The sequence below is a fragment of the Ammospiza nelsoni genome, chromosome 1, assembly GCF_027579445.1.
Source record: "Ammospiza nelsoni isolate bAmmNel1 chromosome 1, bAmmNel1.pri, whole genome shotgun sequence".
NCBI lineage: Eukaryota > Metazoa > Chordata > Aves > Passeriformes > Passerellidae > Ammospiza > Ammospiza nelsoni.
The window spans coordinates 40,480,246-40,502,921 of NC_080633.1; the positions used below are offsets into that span (position 1 = coordinate 40,480,246).

General features: G+C 50.1%; 1 protein-coding gene across 1 annotated transcript; it reads right to left on the reverse strand.

Annotated features, from left to right (window-relative positions):
- Positions 1-5,490: 5,490 nt before the first annotated feature.
- EOMES (eomesodermin) lies at positions 5,491-9,338 on the reverse strand. Its single transcript, XM_059483678.1, has 6 exons — positions 8,584-9,338; positions 8,063-8,217; positions 7,657-7,778; positions 7,066-7,224; positions 6,914-6,975; positions 5,491-6,375 (listed from the first exon to the last, which is right to left on the reverse strand). Exons 1-6 carry the CDS (start codon positions 9,336-9,338, stop codon positions 5,640-5,642), a joined length of 1,989 nt encoding a protein of 662 aa, XP_059339661.1. The 3' UTR covers positions 5,491-5,639.
- Between the last annotated feature and the right edge of the window lie 13,338 nt (positions 9,339-22,676).

The window sequence follows — 22,676 nt, forward strand, 5'->3', positions numbered from 1 at the left end:
TTGAACAGGTCTGCTTGCTCAACTCATACCTTCATCAGGGCAGGAATATCATCTTATAGTGTTTGGAATGAGAAGTGAGGAGAAAAAAGCAATAAAATTTCTGTTATTGAGAGCTTATCACTAAAAACAAGCATGCTCTAATATATTACCAAACTATTTTGTTTCCTAATAAAGGTTGTTTTCTTCCTCAAAGGAAGTTTGAAACTATGCCAAGCAATTTGCAAAAACTACATTACTTTGTGGACAAATGGAATTATAACTACTCCATGAAGTTTAATGATCAGTGCCCTACCCACAGCACAGAAACCTCACCCTGCTCCAAGAAATCCAGGGATCACTACAGAGCAGAGCCCTTTGCTCTCCTACTGTGTACTGCCATGTAAAACCACAGTGCAGAGGAACCTTAACACAAAGTTTCCTTTTCAAACCTGCTAAAATGACACTACTTCATGGGTACACACTTTAGCAGTGCCTACTTCATCCACAAGAGTCCTTCTATAAACCAGTAAAACTGCAGAGCTCATGCTGCAGCAGAGGAGAACACGGACACACATGGAGCTCCTAATACAGATTTGTTAATGCATGTCCCACTCCACACATCCCTTCCTTATTCACAGACATCACACCCCACTGATGAGAAAGAGAACTGATATTTTTTCTGGGGGGTCTTTCTTTCTCTGTGGAACACTCCGGGAAGAAGGAAATCACTTTGCTTTTTGCCTGAGCTTGATGATAAAAGACAAGTGACTTTGGAAAAAGTTCTAAAAACACCTGATCAGATTTGGGTCTCAAAGAAGTCTGACAGTGAGCAGATGAAGAATACAGGCTCCTTTTCAAGCTGCAATCATCATCATTATATGAATTTAGATATCCATTACTTTAATTCATTTTAGTGGTGTGAACCAAGAAGTGGCACGTGCTAGGAAAACCCACGTGCTCAATGCTTACCCAAAAAAGCAAGAGGGATGAAGAGCAGTCAGCCAGGGTTTAGTGCTGTTACAGGAACCACATCATCTGAAGCCCTGTCCCATCCATCTTCTCAGACCACCTTTTGAGGGGCACTGGTCAAAATAGGTTGGAAATCAACCCCTCTGCTAATAAACATCAGCAAGAAAACAGTTTCCTGCTGCAGATGAAAACTGAACTGCACACAGCAGACAGAAAAATCAATTTTGCTCTGCAGTCTGGAACTGAGCTAACATTGAAAGCCTGGGCAGGAGAAGCACTCTTCCTCCAGAAACAGAGACTTCCTGCGCCTGATTAACATCACTCACAGGTGGAAGCCCTCTGCAGGCAGGTATTTTCCCCTGCGACTAAAGTTAGGCCTTTATTTTTACTCACCAGGATCAGAACTGCAGATTTACCCCCTTTCCACCCAGCACTCCCTGTGTTTATGCAGTCCACACAGCATTCCATCATCTCTCCTGTATTTCCCCTTCCTCTCCTGCATTTTATCTGACTCTGAAATGAAGAAGGGGGAGAGGGTGGCAGGTTAGAGGAAAGCCTGCAGAGGATTCCTCCTCCACAGATTAGGATTTAATTGTATTCCTAGTGAGTCCCTTCTGGTTGCGCTCGGTCTCTCAGATGAATGTTTCATCAATATGATTAGGATCACATCCCTCAGTCTCCTCCAGCTACACAATCGGTTCTGACAGCTCAGAGTATAGTACTCCCTAAAGGAAATATTAGATACCACCCTATCTTTTTATTCAAATCATATTTTACACTCTGTACTTTCAGGCTAATGTCATTCTCCCCTGGATTACATATCTGTGATACCCAGAAAGCACTAAAATCCTTCCAATAAGGATTAGATTAATATTTACATTAGCCATACCCGCATCATTATGATCATGGCTATGAAGATCTGGGGAAAAGGATGAGTGGGCTACAGAGCTCAGGGGGCTGGGGAATTGGCCATGAATGAATGAATGAAATAATAATAATAATAATAATAATAATAATAATAATAATAATAATAATAATAATAATAATAATAATATAGTAGTAGTAATATAATAATATTGTCACAATTTCATTGGGTGGACGGGCATGAGGAAAGTGCCAGCAGCCCCCGTCTTTCTCACCTCGTTCCCTCCCGCCTCGACTTTCGACCCAGAGCCGGGACCCCACAGCGGACACCCCTGGCTCGGCTGGCCGATATTCCCGTCGGGAAGGGGAATTTCTGAAAGGCAACGGTACCGCAGGAATCATCGGGGCCCTGTTCCACCGCCTCAGAGGCAGCCCTGGGCGGGGGCTGTAAAAATTCACCTCTCCGGGGAAAGCCCCCCTCCATGAAGGCCGCGCTCCCCTCAGGGAGGAGGAGCTGGGAACACGCGAGCAGGTGTTAACGAGGCGGCGGCGTTGAGGAAGGTGGGAGCGGAAATTCAGACCGAAAGTAAAACCCCATCCCATTGCTCGAAGAGAAAACATACCGAAAAATATCTGTCCCCTCCTCCCTGGAGCGCGGTGGCGGCGGCCCTGAGGAGAAGGAGCCCTTTCTCCCGGGAGGGTCGGGGCGCTGCCGTCGGAACAAAGAGCTGCGGGGTCGTTTCGTTTTCCGCCCCGGGTGCGAAGCCGCGGCCGTAGGGTTTGGGGCGAGCAGCGAGGGATGAAGTTTCGTTGGAAAAAAATTACCAGAGGGCTGTTCTCGACGTGCCAGGTATGCTTTAACGAAAGCAACACAAAAAACCAGAGTCTTCGCCGAGGAATGGCCTCAATCCATGGGACGAACCCGTCTCCGCTGTCTCTGTTGCCCCGTGGGGCGTTTATGCTATTTAAAAATCAGGGCTGCGCACCCAGAGCACCGACCCGCTCCCTCGGTTCCGGGAGGGAATATCCCAGAGAATTGCTAACTCGGGGGAATGGCCCCAGGGTGCGCAGCCCCTTCTCGGGGCCGGGGACGGAAGAGCCGAGCCCCGAGTCGGGCAGAGCCTTTGCCCCGCCGGCACCGCCGAGATTCGCATTCTCCCTGACCTAGAATGGAGCTTCCCTCTCCATCGGGCAGGGCTCGCCCTCCACCTCCCGCCGCACAGTGGTGTAAACAACCATTATTTATTTCTTTATTTCGCTCTGGACCCGCCGTGCCCGTCCAGCTCGCGTCTCAAACTCGCACGCAGTTTTTCTTTCATGCGAGAGCGTCGGAAGTGGCGGGGCCGGGGCCGTTCCCCGCTGGCTGCCAGGCCGAGGTGGTGCCGCGTTTCCCGGCACACGCCCGGGGCCGTGGGGCTGCGGAGGAAGGGGCGCTCACCCTCGGGGTGTCCCCCTCCCGCCAAAGCCGCCAGAAAAAGCCCGGCGGGGCGAGGCGGAGCTCCCCGCCCGCAGCCCGTTGTTTGTGGCAGTAAATCACATTACGAAGCAAAGTGCAAGGGTAGTTAACTTTATCTTTTGTTAATGTAAACAAATAAAAAGCATTCAGTTCCTTGATCTTTATTTAAACCTGGCGTTGTTTATCGGTGTCATCCTATGAAGATTAATTAGATACCTTTATTCACAATTTGGCGTCTGACACCCCATTTTAGGAATGCATTATAATCACAAGGTGTTAATTGGGGCCAGCCAGGCACTTACGTTTCTATTAAACAGTGTGAGGACTTTTCACAAGTATTAAGTTATTTTTTCACCGCGCGGTGCAAAAACATACAGCTTTTATTAAGAGAGCGCGGCGGAATCGTGCTGTGTAATCGGCGTTTGCAGGGCGGGTGGGGACGGCCGCATGCCGCCGCACCCCCGCCGGGGACAGGGACAGCCCTTCCCGGGGCTTTTCCGAGAGGGGATGGCCCCACTGGGAAAAAAAAAATAAAAAATAAAAAAAAAAGGAATAACATGCTTGGTCTTTATTATCTTAAAAATTGCCCCCATCCCGTTCCAGATGGGGCAGAGGAAGAGCTGACAGGACAGCTTGGCACCGCGCAGAGCGGGAGCGGCGAGGCGCTGATCGAAATCTCCCCGGACACCCGCCGTGTCCCGCTCCGGAGGAGGGGGAGCCCCTGCCGGTACCCCCCGACAGCGTCACCTCCACCGGGGACAGCCCCGGTCTGAGCCCCGCGTTTATTTGGTTTGCAGCCGGGAATCGTTAACAGCTTAATCCCATTACTGCCTGCATATCCTCAGGAAAGGTCCCGCTGCCGCGGGAGCTGGGATTCAATCGCTCTGCCAGCAGCTTCGCCCTCAGATAAGCGGGCAGGGGAATTTCGTGCCTTGTTCCGGGAAGCAGAGGGGATGAGAAGGGGGCGGCGGGAGGAGGCGGGCTGCGTTCACAATTCGCTGTCCGAAGAGGGGGTGGAAGGGGACAGGAGGCCGTCGTATTTTGGAGCGAGCCGGGGACTCCCAGCTTGTGCAGAAGATGCACACGAAAATGCAAAGCAAAGAGACTTAAAAAAAATTAAAGGAAAAAAAAAAAAACCCACACAGCGAGTACAACAGATAAAGCGTCAGTACTTCAAGGGATGGTTAGATATAAAGGCCCCTCTCCCCTCGGATCGCGCTCCCTCCTCCCCCCTCCTCCCCCTCTGCTGGACACCCAGCAGAGGCAAAGATGAGGCAGAGCCATATCGTGTTATGCCTGGCACCACCACATTTATTAAAAATTATTACTATCTACATAGAAAAAACAGAAACAACTTTATTGGAAGGGGAAAAACTTTGTGGGCCAGTTGCTCTGGGGCAGTTTAAAATGGCTGAAAGTATAGGCAAGAATGGGTAAAGTTACATCACTTCCAGTTTCATACAGGGCAGCTGTAAAAGTCACTTGACATACACATAAATAGAAATCTCCTTTTGCAATGTGTCATAAGCTAAGTTTGATTAATCAAAAAATGCATTTTGAACTTCAATACACCACCGGATGTCCTTCCAGCTGAACAGCTATAGGTCAACTATTTATACATTATTCCACAATATTCTACAGTGTACCTAGACAAAACACCAAATTGTACACTTGGTTTTTGGCCACCTTAATAAAGGTTAGGCTTTTGGGATGGAGGCAGGGTTTTTAATGCAAGTTCTAAGCTAAGAAAAGTCAGATTTGTCATTGTAATCCCGTTGGCAACAAAACCTTCAAGTCAAAATCCTGCCTGGCAAGCAGGCCTTATTTTGGCATTTCTGCCAAAAGAAAAAGCTGTAGCTGAGCAATATCCAACTCAGCCAACTGTGTTGTAGATGGGTTGAAAAACAGCTCGGTCTAAAGCAGAACATAGCATTTGTGCATTTCCCTGCAACCCAGTTCCCTTTTATTAAGCAGGGAAGGAAATGAAATTTGGGATCCCACCCCCTCTTTCCTTGCTCAGGAGTGCATAGATTTAATCAGGCTTCTGAGCAAACCCAGACTGTATACTTTAGTGTCTCCAATAAATATGCCACATATTTAAACACTAGAGTATACTCCTTACAGCTTCTGCATATGGTTCCTTCTAAAAGAAGGGGAAGAAATCTCCTATGGTTTGCTCTTTCCCTTCTTTGTTACCTGCAACAGTCAAAAAGCTTTGGCACCTTCTTTAGAATTGCACACAACAACTCAAGGTGGAAGGCAAGAGTCTTTTTGGCAATTGTAATGCAAAAAAAACCCAAGGCCACCCTGAAAAAAAAAATAAAAAAAACACCAAAAAACCAAAACAGCCAATTGGAATAAAAAAGATGCTCTAAGAACTAGCATAGAAGGCATAGTAGCCCATGCCTTTTGAAGTGTCTTTGCTATAGTCCTCAGCATTAATGTCCTCACATTTCATTGTTGGGGAATTTTCGTTGCTGGAAGTGCTAGGGGAAAGCCGCCTTCTCTTACAAGCGCCTGTGTACACCCCAGAATCATTTGAATCTAGAGACTTTATAGAGGGTGGAGTCTCTATCCATGACGAGCCAATTTCTTCTTTCACCTTGTCCTTGGAAAGCTGGTCTTCAGTGAATCCCGGGGGACTCGTTCTGGAGGGCCAAGTTAGTCCTGTCGTCATTTTCCGCTGGTAAGAGCCCCTGCTCCCCCAGCCTGCCATGGACGGGAACGCCGGGTCGGGGTAGTATCCCAGAGCGTGGGACGTCTGCAGCGGGAGGGATTTGATGCCATAGGGGAGCAAGGTGCTGTGAGAATACTCTGTCTCGTAGGAGTTCATGTCCAGTTTGTTGGCACTGGGCTGCTGCACGGGCGTCACGAACCAGCGCTGGGGAGAGCTGGCCACCTCCTCGTTCTGCTGCGGGGACAGCAGGCCATTGCTCTGAGGGACAGTCCTCTCACCGTTGTAAAACCTGGCTGGGGGCAGGTTGTTGACAAACTGTTCCTGGAAGAATGGCTGCACGCTGTATCGGGCACCAGGGACGATCTGGTGGGATCTAGGAGAATCCGTGGGAGATGGAGTTAATCTGTCATTTTCGGAAGCTGTGTACATGCTACAACATAAAAGAGGAACACTGAGTGTTTTTCTTTACAATTCCACTATGACAGTAACACAACACAAAAACAAACACAAACTAGGTATTTTTTAATTAGAATCATAACTACATTTAATTGTATGGTGATAATCTGATTTAGCAGGTGCTTTTCCTAGGCCACTGTAAATTTTCTGCTACTGATACAAGCAATAGCGCAAGTGAAGGTAGAAAATTATTGCAAGAATTCTGCTGACAATTTAAAGACCCTGTCTGTTCTGTGGAGACACCCAACATACTGCTGCCAGTAAAAACTGCAGGCCAGCTGGGTTCTGCCAACACAGGTTTCCTACCAAAATTCAGAAGCCAGCAGAAAGACAGATCATCTAGACAATACACTATTCAGACATTTTAACATAAGCAAAATCACCAGTAGAAGCACTGCTAACACTGAATAACTGAATTAAAGTCTAAAGAAAAACCCTTCCACAGACATTTCAGGCCAGAATCATGCCTCCTAGACTGACACATCTGCAAATGAGAATAGAGGTATACTTACGAGTCATAGTTGTCTCTGAAGCCTTTTGCAAAAGGATTATGGTCAATTTTGAGCTGTGTAATCTAAAAGTGAAAGCAGAATATATTAACATGAGATGCTGAACCCACAAGTCAATTTTGTTCTTAATTGCAATTTTATACATCGATACTTACATCAGTGTTTTGATATGCTGTAACTGCTATGAACTGCGTTTCAGGAAAAATAAACGTTTGAGTCTTTGAGGAATCATTCAGATCTTCAACACCATCTTCGGTCACTTCCACAATGTGAAGTCGGGGCTGGTACTTGTGTAGGGACTGAAGTACTATCATCTAAAAGAAACCATGAAAGAGACAACATCGTTAGACAAACAGCATCTAACATTAAGAGACTTATTTTGCAGCATGACATTTTTTCCCTGTAAATTGTAATCTCTTGGTTTAGAAACGGAGCAGTTTTAACTGTTATCAGGAGCTGAGTCACAGCTTGCAGCCCTGCTATACTGAGAGCTATCAGCTATCCTCCCACTTTTTGACCAACTCCAAGGGATCAATATAATAACTAAAACAAAAGTGATTCGCACATCGCAATCGAACATTTTCAACTATTCATACGGCAAAACAAAGAAAACAAGCTCTATGACCCAGTTCAAGAAGGGAACTAGTCACAAGCACAGTGATGTAGCGGCTCGATGAAATGTTGTAAAAGCCCCAAAACCCCGCTGAGCCACCAAGAGCCCCCCAGGCCTTCCTCTCCCTCCTTACCTGTGCGTTGTTGTTGTTAGCACCTTTATTGTTCGTTAGCTTCAGCTTTCCGAAGGAAATCTCCTGCCTCATCCAGTGCGCCCCGGTGTTGGGCGACTCGGGGTGCACGTAGACCTTGTTGCCTGGGGAGGACAAGGCAGTGAGAGGCGGCCCGGGCGTGGGGCTTTGTTCCCCGCCCGCGCAGCCCCTCGGCCCCGATGGCCACCCCCACACAGCCCCGCACACCAACAGCGCTGCGCAGAAAGAGCCGCAAGACGATCTTAAGCGAGGAGCTCGACCCTCAGCAGGATGCCGGGTGTGGGAAAGACCCTGGGGGGGGGGGGGGGGGTGGGCAAACTGGGAACCCTTCCCGAGAAACCGACCCGCGGCGAAAGGGGGCGAGGAGACCCCCGGAACTTGCATCTACCTTGCATGTTGTTGTCGGCTTTGCCGCAGGTCACCCACTTGCCCCCCTGGAAACGCCAGTGGTTGGGGTCTGCCAACACCACCTCCACGAAGACGTTGTAGTGGGCCGTGGGGTTGAGACCGGTGATGTTGAAGCTCAGGAAGGGAAACATTCTCCTGGGGAAAGGAGGAAAACCACAAGGCATGGTGAGGCGGGCGGGGGGAGGGGGCGCGGGCTCCGGCGGATGCCGTAGGCGGCCGTGGAGTGCCCCGTCCGTCCCAGCACCAAAGAGACTAAGGAAGCGGCGAGCCCCAGCCGACCCCCACCTTATCTCCGGACCGCCGTGTGTGGGGAAACTGGGGAATAGTTTCTCCGGGAACACATCCCGGGGCACCACCGACGGACAGAGCATGCACCCCGCACCCGGGGGAGCGGGCAAGAGCCGCCCGACGCGAAGTGTGCCCGGGGGTGCCACCTCCCCCCCCCATTCCCAACCACCACACCACTTCCCTCCGTTTCCACCATCCCCCGCGCCCACTTACCGGCCCTGCTTGGTGATGATCATCTCCGTCTGATGCCGGTGGAACTTGAGCCAGAGGGGCCGGTTGCAGAGGAAGACCTGCGCTCGCATCCCCGGGCCGGCGGCTGGCACCCCCAGAGCCCCGAGCCCGCCGCAGGAGCCCGACGCGGGCGGGTAAGGGCCGTAGAGAGGTCCGCCGCCCGTCGCCTGCCCGTACTGGTACCCGCCGCCGCCTCCGAACTGCGTCCGGCCGCCGGGCGGGCACACGGCGCCCGCGAAGCCGCCCGGGGACAGCACGGAGCCGTAGGGGTAGCGCGGCCCGCCGGGCTGCTGGTAGACGGCGCCGTGCTGCGCCGCGGGCGGGTACGGGAACAGGGAGCAGGGCCCCCCCAGGTCGGCGGCGGGCGGCCCGGGGGACTGCAGGTAGTAGCGCTCGGGGCTCAGGCTGTCCATGGAGTAGCGGGCGGCGGCGGCCGGGGGCAGCTCCTCGTCCCCGCATGGGGTGGCCTTGCGACCGTCCGGCTTGGGAGCGGCGAAGGGCGGCTCGACGGCCTCCGTCTCGCTCAGGATGGCGGGGGCCGCTCCAAACTTCTTGGGCATCTTGTCCAGGTCGAGGCGAGGTGGCGATCCCGAACCGGGCGGCCCGCGGGAGCCTCCAGCAGCGCCTGTCCCACCTCCTGCTCCAGCGGCTCCGGTGCGTCCGCCGCCCTCCAGCGGGTAGAAGGGGGCGCCCGGCAGTGCCCCCGCCGCCGTCAGCAGCGGCTCACCCAGCTGCATCCTCGATGGGCGGTGCGTTCGAGCTCCCACTCTATCCTGTGCCGACCCCGACCTGTGGCTGCACCGTGCTACGCTCCGGCACGGCTCGGCCGAGGCAATTTATACCACACTGCTCGGGCTGCCGGGGAGGGGCTTGCGCCGGGCTGCCTCGCGTCGCCCTCCACCCCCGCCGGCCCATTGGCTGGGCCGCGTGACACTAATTTAATTAGACAGCTACTAATTGGAACAAGTCACCTGTGACTTTGGTGCGCGCCCCGTCCCCTTCCATGCCCCCTCCCCCTTCCCGCAGCCGGCTTCCCGAGGGGCTCTTGCCCGCTCCCTGCGCCCACGTCGCTCGGACTGAGGGGAGCTCTGCATCACCCCACGGTGGCTGCAGTGGAGGGCCCGGCTGCCCCTCTTCCAAAATAATTAAAAAAAAAAAAAAAAAAAAAAAAAAGACCTTTTGCTGAGGTGGCACCGTCCTACCGCTCGGGCGCGTAAGGAAGAATCCGCCGCGCTGAACGAGAGGTGGGGACGAAATGGAAAGGTTTGGGTGGGAAAACCGGCACCCGCCAGGTGGGGAGGGCGGCGATCAACCGGGCCGCTGAGACGGGGCGGGGGACGCCGGCCTCCCGCAACCTCCCCGCCGGCCGCCTCGCCGCTCAGACGATTCGGCTTGTGTCTCTGCTGCGTCCAAGAGCCTCCTTCCTCCCGCTCCGCTCCCCGAGCAGCATCCTTATCATGAGGTTAACACGTTTCACCTTATCTGTGGGAAGTGGCGGGTTCGGTTCGCAATTCCAGTTTTCAGGAACTCTGCAGTCGGTTTCTCACAAGCCGCGTTCCCCTTCAGCATCTCCCACCGGGAAGGCAGATTTTTAATTGAGGCGGGTGCCAGATCTGTTTAGCGCTTTCTCTCAGTGCAAATCCCCGAACCTTTAGCCTCAGAAGGGTAGGGAACAGCCCTTGGGAAGGGGTAGATGCCCGTGTGATTTTGTGGAGCGGGCAGAGCCGCCGTGAATGATTTGCAGCTACAAATCCGCAGCCCCTCGCCCTCTGCTCGCCACCGGCCATCTCGCAGGGAGCGCTGCAAACACCTGCCTCCACCTCACGGCTGAATTTTGAACCAGACCCGCTGAGCGGCCAGGATTTCGTTGCCTGACAGAAGGATCTGGCCGGGCTGGAGCAGCCCAGCTCTGCCGCCCTCCGCGCCGCCTCGGCCCGCTAGCCCCCCGCTCCCGCCGGGCCGCGCCGCATCGGGCAGCCGAGATAAATGGGGAAGAGCTGACCGGGGCCGCCGAGAAGCCGTGGCCGGGCGCTGCCGGAGCCCCGCCGGGATGCGCGTCCTGCGCAAGCCGGGCACCGGCAGGTGCGGGTGGCGGGGCACTCCTGGTGGTGCCCGCCGGGGACGGGCAGGACTCATCCCCCATCCCCGGTGAGACGGGGGAAGCGGCCTCTGCTGTGCCCACCTCGGGCTGCGGCCACACAGCCGGCAATGAAATACCAGCCCCAGCCCTAACCACACGTTCTCTCCGAGATAATGTTTGCCTCAGTTTTTGCGCGGATCTCGTTCGACCGAAAAAGACAACCATGTGTCGGAAAAGTCCGACGCTCCGGCACGAAGCGGAGCAGGCGCTGGAGCCGCGGGGTGCGAAGCGGAGCAGAGCTCGGCCGAGCTGCCCTGCTTTGAAAGCAAAGCAAGGCGAGGAGCGTCCTGCCGGGCGCTGCCGAGGCCGAGCCGCTGCGCCCCTTGGCGCGGCCGGCGAGCCCGGAGCGGCTCCTCCCGGCGGGGCTGGCTCCGGCAGCCCGCTCCCTCGGGCTCTGCCTCTCCCCGGCCAGGGCAGGGACGGAAGGAGATTTTAGAAAACCACTATGTAGGTTTTAAGGGAGTTCATTTTGCGGTCTTATACACTGAAAGAGTCACATTATTTCAAACATTCCTTCGGGTGCCGCGTAGTTCAAAGCTATTGCGGGTTTTCCCCCCAAAACTCAGGTGGTCTCGCGTTCATCTGGGCAAGGTAGTAAAGCTTTCGATGTTGCTTAGGTTTCTTGCGGATTGCACCGAGAGGAGGGCATAAAACCTGTGGCTGTCCCGGGAAAGGGAGACCCTTCCGTTTTGGTTCGAAATATGCCCGGGATGAAGCTCTCCCTAACGAACAAAGGATTGATGAATCCTTCTCAAACTTGGGGTTATTTTCAGCTCATCTCGGGAGAACAGCAGCCTGGCTTCCATCCCTGCCTCCTATTCCGCATCTCCCGCCGAGCCGAGGCTCTGGCGGCGGTGGCGGGGGAGGCTGGGGTCGGGGCTGCGGCCCCGGGAGTCCCGTCGAACCAAACTGCCCGGAGACCTTCAGCGAGAAGGAACCCCGGTAACGCGGGGGCTTCTTCATTCACTCTGCACGCTGAGGAAAGAGCTGTAATTCACCCCCTCCAGAGTCCCGCAAATTAAATGAACAGTCACGTTACCAAATTCTTGGTACCCAGTATTTGTCATTCCTATCGCTGCCAATCTACCGTCCCTGGGAACCAAGGGGGCAACCGGGCGAATGCCCCCCAGCGCCCTACAAGCCGTCTCCGTCCTTTCTCCCTGCCCCGGAGCCCTACGGGCTCTGCCCAGGAACTTCGCCGCAAGAACTTGCGGGATGTTTCAGTCCTGTGGGACTGGAGACTTCTGAATGGGTCCCGCAGCCCTTAGCTGTTATCTTAAAAATAACACTGCAGAAATATCAGTCTGGTGAAGCAGAAAGGAGCATGTTAGATTTGTAAATCTACCAGAATAACCTCTAAACCACACACAAAACCCAACAACAACAACAAAAAAGTTTTTGAAAGAAGACGTAGGTCTTTGAAGGGTTACAGATTATCTTGTTTCGTTGGGCTTTATTCAAATATATTCACGGGGTTTATTCAAGTAAGGAGCATCTCTGGCTCTAAAAAAGCTGTTCTTCTCCAAAAGAATAGCTTTTTTTTTTTTTTTCCTGCAGCCCAAGTTACAGCAGTGGCACACTGGACTGAAATATTTAATATTTTGCTTTGGGGCTGAGATTGAGACCTTTCCTTTTTCATCAGAGTATTGAAAAACAGCCTCTGCTTCAACAAATTGCTCGGACTCTTGTGACTGAAACTGTACAACCTGAGCACCCTGCTCAGGAGGGCCTAAGAGGAGAAATTGGGAACAATGGGATCTATCAGGCTGTTACACACTTACATATGTGTGTATGTACATATGGAAATCCACATATCACCATTTATAGCCATATATGACCTTTATCCTTATAAATATGGATCTGGATACATATACATACTCCATTGGATCTATATGGACACTTTAAAAAGGCTGCTTATTAGAATGACGTGTCACACTATTCCATTGCTGTATTCTTTTCCTGATGTTCTGCTGCCACCATGGCAGGATTCACAGGTATTTTCTGAATGCTACATCTGCTTAGTTTAAGTGAGGTAATTTTTTCTTTGTTTGATTTTGGTTTAAAAGTAGCTGTAAGTTTCTGGATATCCTCTTCAATTTGCTAGCATCTGGTTCCCAAACGGCTTTAATACTTTCACCTTTATGTCCAGCTTGTGCGGAGATTTTGCAGATTTTCTTTCTACTTTTCCAGTAATTCATTCTGTTGAGTTTTTTTCCCCCTCTTCAACTTACACACAGAGTATCACACTGGGCAAATGAAGGAAGACACTATTCACTTCCACTCTTGCACCACGTTTCAATGGCATTTTAAAAATCACTAAAGCTGGGATTTTTCAGATAGGGCCAGAAAAATATTAGTGCTTCCTTTTAAAATTCTTTACACCTTTCTTTTCACAGCCACTGAGTCCTTACAGCACTCAGAATAAAATCAAGGAGGTATTACTATGGCTGTGCAAGGCTTGGCATTTCAGCTTGTTGCTGAACTTCAGGGGCTGTTTTTATGAGGAAGCCAGCTACACCCTTTCAGTGCCCAGGGACGTTCTTCTGTCACATGCAGTCAATGTCCGTCTCTTTCATGGGAACGTTAGGAGACTGAATTAACTGAAAATGCTCCTTATTTTCTCATGAAAACAAGTCCTGCTATAGCTGCAAAAACCATCAAGCCATTTTATTTATGCCAAGTGGGATTTTCAGTGTGCAGACATACACAGTCCTGAAGAAAAAAGTGTTGTTTAAAATCTACTACGAGGCTGAGATAACTTGAACCCAAAAGGGTTGAAAAGTAGAGTCAAGTCTTGTTGAAACACATGTATATGGACTTTAAATAGTGGAGATCAATAGTCCTACAAAGCCAAATAACTCTTATCTTTAATATTGACCAGGAAAGGTGTCACATTAACAGCAATTTTATCCTTTGGTAATGATTCAATTTAGCTGCCACTTTCTTTAAAAAGGCAGCATACAGACATACATATTTTTAAAAATGGCCATATGTGGACATAAACCCCATAATAAAGGCAGGGCTAATTTATAAAAATCAGAGAGTATAGAATAGCCCTTTCCCCAGAACAGCCCTTTCCACCCCAGGTATACAAAGCAGAAAGGGCAGACAGAAGTCAATGAAACAGGACCTGGAAGAAGCAATTCAGGATTTGAAAATAAAGTGGTATTCAAAGCAACTTCATTAGTCACTTCCTTTCTCCCCCTTCAAATAAAATAGCACCTAAAAATCTTTAGTTGTAATTTTAAATTAAATGGAAATGCAATGGTTAGTAAAAAATATTTAAAGTCTGATCCTAATCGGTAAAATATGAACAGACAAGGGAAAACATATTCAATGCTTGAAGTGAATTTTTTGCAGTGGCTAATTTTGCTTGGTAAGACCATACACCAACTTTCTCTTCTTGGGCCTAGGATATCCTATTGGCTAAAGAAGGAAAAAGAAAGCGTTCAAGAAAGTGTAGGTCTTTCTAAGGTGAATGCCTTTGTTACTTTAACCAATATGTGGGAAATGTATAGTAAGGGAGATGGGAAAAGTATTAAATTGTCATTAGCTTCCAGATGACTTTCCTTGCTCCAAATGGAATTGTAGAAACTTAGTGAAAGAAAGAGCCTGAAATTAGGATCACAAACACAACCATAGCCATGACCAGCATTTAATATTTTTGATGTGGCTCATGGCTTGGGCAGGTGGACACTCTGTTGGGTGAAAAAACATCTGGATGGCCAGACCCAGAGAGTGGTGGTGGTCTGAGTTACATGCAGCTGGCAGCTGGTCACAAGTGATGTTACCCAGGCATCAGTGTTGGGCCCAGTCCTGTTTAACACCTGTATTGATGATCTGGATGAGGGGATGAGTGCACACTCAGCCAGTTCATGGATGACACCAAGTTGGGCAGGAGTGTTGATCTGCTGGAGGGCATGAAGGCTCTGTAGAGGGATCTGGACAGGCTGGATCGGTGGTCCAAGGCAAACTGTATGAGGTTCAACAAGGTGAAGTGTCAGGTCCTGCAGCTGGGTGATGAGAACACCACTGGACACTGCAGGCTTGGGGAAGAGCAGCTGGAGAGAAGGAAAGCAGCCCAGTGGAAAAGGACCTGGAGCTGGCTGGACATGAGCCAGCACGTGCCCAGGTGGCCAATGACATCCTGGCCTGTATCAGCAATAGCGTGGCCAGCAGGACCAGGACAGTGATTGTCACCCTGTGCTCAGCACTGGTGTGGCACATCTCAAATCCTGAGTTCAGTTTTGGGGCCCTCACAGCAGAAAAGACATTGAGGTGCTGGAGCCAGTCCAGAGGAGGGCAACAGAGCTGGTGAAGGGTCTGGAGCAAAATTTATCCAGAGCAGATGAGGTAGCTGGGGTCATTAACCTGGAGAAAAAGAGGCTCAAAGGGAACCATTCTGTTCTCTACAGCTGCCTGAAAGGAGATTGTATCAAGGTGGGGGTCAGGTTTTTCTCTCAGGTAACAAGCAATAGGATGAGAGGAAATGGTCTCAAGTTGTGCCAGAGGATGTTTAGTTTGGATGTTAGGAATAATTTCTTCTCTGGAAGGGTTGTCAAGCATTGGAACAGGCTGCCTAGGGAGGTGGTTGAGTCCTCACCCCTGGAGGGGCTGAAACAACTTATAGGTGTGGCAGCTGGGAACACAGTTTAGTGATGGACTTGGCAGTGCTGGCAGCTGGACTACATTATTTTAGAGAGAGGTCTTTTCCAACCTAAACGATTCTATGATTATTTATGCATAGGGATCTCCAAACAGCTCTTTGTAAATGCTTGCTTTTTCACCCTTCAGTAAATTTAGTGAGGGATGCCTAGCACCTTTTCCCTGGTTTTAAAGCAACATTGTCTAATCACATATAGATTTGTGCCCATAACCATCCTGACAGTCACACAATAGAGACGTGAGAACATAATAAGATCCATGTCATGGGTGTGACAGCCACAGATCTGGGCAGTTTGATCCTATTTGTATTTACAGATCTGTTACAGACAGTTTTAAAGAGCTAATTTTGGCTTGCTTCTCCTGTGTTGTATGAGAAATGACTATTAAAAAGCCTGGATTCAGCAATCACAGTAATTAAAATTAGCAGCTCAAATCCAGTAGAAAGATGTTTTGCTTTTTTATTTTCTCACTTTAAAAAGTACAATTTCATCATGTGAAGGCTCTGATAAACTTCATGCTGCTCAGGGCTTATGATGTCAGAGCTATGAAATATTTCCTGCTGGTAACATAATAGCTGAGAAATATGAGTTTTGGAAGGTTTGGGGTTTTGTTTGCTCTCTGTGCATTTGGTATGAGGCGTACAGTGGGAAAACAATTAACTCTAGGGGCTGAAAAAGCGAATAGCAGTGGGCTACAGTGTAATTGCAGAAACAATGAGGAATTTCACCTGGTATTATTTGTGACAGCAATCAAATAGCAAGGCCTAGCAGGGAACCACATATTAAATAACCGCCGTGACGGGCGAATCCGCTATAAAGATAAGCAGAAAGCAGAACGGGGACGACATATGTACTCTCTGGGAAGGTGAGAAGATAGCTGTAGGGTTCCCCTCCCAGGGAGGGCTCAGGCTTGCTAGCTGCCCGCCCCGGTTCCCATCAGCATCCCACTGCTACCGGGGGCGGGATGGAGCCGGCATCTTCCCTTCCAGCCGCTCCGCACCTTTTCCCGGGATAACCGGGGCGGGAGGGGAGCCCAGCGGAGGAGGGACCGCCGGGGGACCGTACTCCGAAGGCGCCCCCGCAAGCGGGCGGGGGTCCGTGGCGGGGCCTGCGGGGCAGCTCCAGCCCCGCTGTCCCCGGGCGCTCCCCGGTGCGAGGGCCCGCGGCAGCCGCCGGGACGGGGCGGGACGGGCCGTGGGTGGCGGGGAGCTGTCCCGGCCGGCAGCTCCGCCCAAGGCCAGCTCCTCACACGCTGCCCCGCAGGCAGTTTCAGGCTGGGGCGTGGTGGAGGAGGGGGACGAGGGGACATGCTGGCCTCCGCCTCTGTCCCCGCTCTTTTAACCAGTTTCCAAATATCGCTGCCAAATCTTCCGACCTGCGGAACGCCTGGGCACACGTCGCCCCCCGCAGCTGCCGCGGGGAATCCCGGCAGAAGCCGCTGCGGCCCCGCGAGTGAGCCCTGGTGGGCAGGCGGACATGGCATCCCCATCTCCATCCTCATCCCCATCGCTTAGCGCGAGATCCGGCGGGCGATCCGGCCGGATTAACGCCGGGCGCTTTGAAATCGGGTGCCGCAGTGATCCCGGGCCGGGGTGCTTAGGGCTCCCCTTTCAGTTGTTAATTACCACTAAGCGTTTGTAAGTACCTGCGCTCACAGACCTCAGCGCCTTCAAAACAAGGGCATGCACGCAAATAGCTCCAAAATTACCCATCTGGGTACCGGCAAGACCAAAGGCACAAGCGAGCGGAGTCGTTAGAAAATAATTGAAGCAAATGGGCACTTTCTTTGCCACGTGAATTTCAGCTGGGAATCCCGTTGGCAGGAGCGGCGGTTTCAAAGGTGTCCGCACCTGCGGAGCCTGCGCCCGCGGGAGCGCCGAGCCCGGGGGGTCGCCGGGCGGGGTGACCCCCCCCTTCCCCTCCCTGCTCTGTTTAAATGGCCCGAAAAAAAAAAAAAAAAGGAAAAAAAAAAAAAGCCATCAAAACAACTTCCACCAGAAAAAACATTAGCTAAGAAGGAAACGGCTGTGGACACCCCGGTGGGATATCTCCTGACTCCGGGCAGGAGGGTTCCTGCCATTGGTACCAGTCCTGCGGAATTGCCCTCCTCGCTTTTGTTTGTTTAGCAGCTGAGATTTAGAATATACACAGCAGAAGGAATTATCTTCCATTATGAAGAAACAAAAAAGATGTGACCTACATCTTCACCCCCGAGCCCAGCAACCCCCCCCCCCCTCCCCACAAACCATCACAATTTACTTTTCGGTGACACAAGGACAATGGGAAGTGAGTGATCCTTGCACCACTTTTCTCCAAATAAGTTCAGTGTGAAGTATAAGCACCGTGTTTTCTATCACTGATGACTGTGTTGATTCCTAACACATTAGTGAAGGAAACTTTTAGCTAGAAGAATTTGAATTTTACAGATGAGTACAGACAAATGAGCAAATGTCACAGAAGACCGTTAAAACATATCACAAATGCATCTTCTTTTCTTATTGCTTTTTCATTGTCTGTTTTTCTGGGGTTTGTTTGTTTATTTTTACCATTTTTTCCTTTTCCCGCTATTCACATCTCGGGCAGTTACTGGCTCTCCTGTTGCTCATGGGTATGGATTGAAGGGTAGAAAATGATGTAACAAATAGGAAAAGGATTTAAATTAAAACACGGCGCTCTTAAGGGACGGCCCATTAGAAAGTAGCAAGGAACTTGGTCTGAGCAGCCAGACCTTGATGTCCTCATGGTGGTAAGGCCTTGATAAACATTATCATGGCAACATTTCTGCCTATTTTATACGTTATTCAGCTCTACTCGGGCTAAAATCCCACCTTACAGTTTCTCTTGTATATAGCCTAAGGCGTGGGGTTTGACAGCTGGGGAATAACAGGGCAAGTAAAACGCAGAACCTCGGTATGGTGATGGAAAACAGGGGCCGTATCCTTCTATCCTGCAGATGTCTTCCTAAGGCCGCGTTCCTGCTACCTGCAGGATGGATGTCCTTGGTTCCTGAGAGGAATGCCTGCCTCTGCTGCTCCTCCGGATCTCTTCCCAGCCTCTTCTCCTAAATGACACGTGAGAATGAGTCAGAGATAAGCAGTCGGCCGGGAGGTATCACAACAAAGCTAAGGACACGCTTTTCCTTCGGCCCAGGAAGCCACGGGAGCAGGGGCTGTTTACCCGCGGGGCAGATGGAGGCCACAGCTGAGCCGAGCACGGGATCTCCTCCTCCGGTCACCCCCCCTCGGAAAGAGGAGCGGGACCCACAGGGTCTGTGCTGTGGTACCAGCAGCGGTCCGGACAGCGAGCAGCGATTAGCAAGCGGCAGAGCCGGACCCAGAGGAACTTTGGCGAGCAGGTTAAGCTGAGTTGTGTTTGCGTTTGAGCCATTGGCTGGATTGGGATCCTGGCGTGCTCCTGCCAGGCAAGTGCTCTCAGTATGCAAGCCTTCACCATTTATTTCAACACTTCTCTACATGGAGTGTAGTAGGTAGGAGGTTCTAAAGGGGTGGATTTTTAGTGCATTGCCTGTCTCTGAATGCTAACTCTGGGGACTATTTGATGAAAGGTGGATATTGGCAGACCCTGAGTAGAATAAATGTTCTTTAAAAATCCACATTTGAAAAAAATCCTGCTGCAAAAGTGGAAAACCATCCCATCAGGCAGCCATTACACAAGTTTCAGGAAAAAACAAACAAACAAACAAAAACAGAGCGATGCAAGCCTGTGTTTCTATCTGGTAGCAGAACAGCTCTGGAAGTAATTGTCCATTTTGTTTCACCTTTCTCCTCCTGAAGTTTTGGGTCTTGCCTGTCACGTTTCACCATCGAGGAGACCTCAGTGAGGAGCTGTGGGGTGGGTGGTGCCTGTAGGGAGGGCAGGACCCACGTGGGGAGCAGCAGCAGCACCCGCTGGGGGACACCAGTGGGCACCAGTGTGAGCCGCTGTCCCGGTTCGCTGAGCACTCCGCCGGTCCCTGGGGCTCCCCGATTCCGGAGAAAGTGGCCAATTATTTTTCTGTCTGAAAGAGTCTGTGATGTGGCAGAGAATGACAGCTCCAAGGGAGAAACCACCTCTTCATTAAAAAGTGCTGCTAAGCACACTGAATATCCAGATCCCAGCACCCAGTTGCACAAAGGTTAGGATGAGAGCCAAGAAATTATGCATTTTCACAGATATTTTTGTACACACATACATATATATGTGTGTACAATGTACATGCAGACACAAATACACACACACAAATATCTACAGGCTCAGGGTAGATAGATAGATTTCAGCACAGGGTAGCCAAAATCCTTTAAGTTCCTACTGAGACAAAAACTCCTGCAGAAGTCAAGTTTTGCTATCAGTTTTGATGTGCTAGGAAAAAACCCAATTAAATTGGTTGCCAAATGCAAGAAGACAGTCAGCTTTGTGGAAGTAAATGATTAGGCATTTGTTGAGGAAAATATTAAACAGAAAAGAGAAAGCAATAATCTCTGTTTTGCACACCTCTCTTTGAGAGACTACTTGAAGTGAGGGCCAGGCTGCTACATTTTGTAGGTTTCATTTTAATTAATTTCATTTTGGTGATTTAATGATTGCAGGAAGCAATTTCAATGAATGAGAAAATATTTCTAAAAAAAGATACAAAACACATATGAATAATGTGACAATGAAGAATTGGGTTTACTGGTGAGGCACATGGTGTTGTAGAAGAGAACCACTTCTATACCAAAGAAAGATCAAAATGGAAGCTGCATTTTAACAGCCCCCTTTTTCTTTTCCTTCAGAAATTCTGGAAGGCTGAGAAGAAGGCAGTTTAAGGCAAAGGTGGGAGAAAAAGCAGTGACATCCAAGGCTACCGCAAGCAAGCAAGGTAGAAGTAATGGTTTCCACAATGGCTCTGTGGGAGAGTTCAGGCTCCAAGATGAACAGAAGCAGCCCTCAGCCTTAACCTAACTCCTCATGGCCCAGCAGCTTTCCTCAGCCCAGGTCCCTGGCTGCCTGCACTCATGCCCTCAGCTGCCTGGGCTCAGCAGGCTGCTGCCTCTCTCCCTGGTTACCAGCCTGACTCTCCCTTAGCCTACCCCAGGAGGGTGGCCCAAGTGGGATGCTCAGAGCGTCACACCGAGGTTGCTTTGCAGATGAGCCCCACTCCCTCTTGCTCACATGTTTCAGTGAAGCAGGAAACAGAGTGAGGGCATGGCAGCAGTCAACCCTCCAGTTATTGCTATCCACTTTTTATAGGGGGACATACTGAGATAAACCACCACCAGTTCCATCAAATCTGGGGGAATATTCCAGCTGAACTGTAATCCAGGGGCACAGTGATGAATAAGGAAAGAGACAGATTCCCATATTTGTTTTTCAGAGATGGGCACTGAGAGATGTGAAAACCCTGTGCTGACAAAAGGGTTAAACCCCTGTGACTTTGAATATGCTGCTATTACTGACTTGTCAGAATCACTAAACAACATTTTTCTAACCATTCCTGCAGTTTTATTTTAAAATTTCCACCTCCCTGTGTCCTCTCACCTGACCAGATAACACAATGCCTTCTTCAGCATCCTAAAGAAGGAATCTAACCTGCAGCAGGGCAGAAGTACTTGAAATAGAACAAATATGTTATTCTCATAAACAATTTACAGAACATAACCATTTGTTCTCAATAAGGATTTTAAGCCAAAATCACTATTTTCAGTAGAACTTTAAATTCTACAACAGTGTATTTTTGTTCCCCTGTTGCAATGCAGAATTGCTGGGGTTGATTCTGTGATATTCATATTTGATTGTTTTCTGTTTTAAATGTGTGCAAACATAACCACAACATGATAGTGCTTTTCCATGCTTAGCATATTCATCACCTTATCTTCCTCTCAACTTCTTGATTTGCATGCAAGAAATCTGTTGTTAGAGAGAATGCAATCTGCAAGGCAACAAAATATTGTACATACTTCATATTCTTCATCTGATCTACATGTACCACTTTGACTCCTTCCCATGGGGGGGAAGGAGTCAAAGTGGTACATGTAGATCAGATGAAGAGTATGAAGTATGTACAATAACCTGATCCTGCATCATATGAAAGGCCCACAGTCCAAGTGCAGTGTGCCAGGGAGAGAATAACTATTGCAAGAAGCAGTGAGAAGACTCTGGTTGAAGTTCTACCAGGTATTTGCTTTATTGACAGGAGCAGACCATGAAGTCTCTAGTTCCCTGGTGGCTGCCTGCCTAATCCTGTGGCTCAGGTCTCTGCCCCTCAATCTGTATGAACATTTGGAAGGCTGTGCTGCAAATCAAACTTTGAGGGTAGTTGTACTTAATAATTACCACCTCCCACAAGAGTGTGATTTTAACCTTGATTTTTTCATTTGGTGATCAGTGCAATCTTACCAACAGCTGCATCAGCACAATGAAGACAACAAGCAGCATTCCAGGAACAAAACCAAAAAAAACCTGTAGGGTAGGAATTTCTTCCATTGGTTTTGCAGGCATCCTGTTGAACCTTCCCTCGCAGATGAGCAGGGGCAGGTTAGCCAGGTTGTTGCTGGTTGCCTGCCTTCAGCACCCAGGGCCAGGGCTCTGTGCTTAGCAGGGCTGCATCTGTGCACTGCCCAAGAACCCATGGTACTCCTCTGGCCCAGTTTAGGCTCAGGCACGTGGCCACATTTCTGTCAAATTAGTCCACACACCCATTAGAGGTTTAGCCCTCTGCAGGTGAGGGGGCAGCACCCAGCTCAGGGCAAAGGCTGCTGGTGCAGAGTCAACCTGTTGCCATGTTTTGAAGAAATCAGAGCCCAGGCAAGAGTTTACTGACCAACGCCCTGAGGCCCACAGTGCTTCTGATTTAGTACTAAGAACCTTCAAAACAGATTTGTGGAACCATGGTCTGGTGGGCTTGCAGATCCTGACCCACTATAGCATCTTAAGGCATATGAAGATAAATGATAATTTGCTTGCAAATGTTGCACCCTTGACTCTGGCTGTCTGGCAGGTAGTCTGGCCACAGCACAGCAGTATTTACAGCAGGGGCTGGAGCAGTAACACTGTCAGGCCTTCTAGCTCCAAGCAGAGCAGCAACTAGAGAGTTAAATCAGTCAGCACTGGTTTTTCTCCCCAGATTTGATCTCAAACACCCAGGACAGAGGCAATTACACCTCTCTGAAACAGCTCTCCACTGCCTGCCTTCCTCTATATTCACTTGCATAAAACCCAGAGTCAAAAATTTGCCAGTCCAGAATAGTAATAGGCAGTGGCAGATCACACCTAGTTGCACTTTCTGTCTCTCT

What these genes read in the sequence shown, in the direction of transcription:
- EOMES (XM_059483678.1), bottom strand. Translation starts at nt 9,338, where the DNA reads ATGCAGCTGGGTGAGCCGCTGCTGACGGCGGCGGGGGCACTGCCGGGC. An exon ending in AGCCGACAACAACATGCAAG is followed by an intron (nt 7,779 to 8,062) that starts GTAGATGCAAGT and finishes TGTCCTCCCCAG; the next exon opens with GCAACAAGGTCTACGTGCAC. An exon ending in CAGCATATCAAAACACTGAT is followed by an intron (nt 6,976 to 7,065) that starts GTAAGTATCGAT and finishes TTTCACTTTTAG; the next exon opens with ATTACACAGCTCAAAATTGA.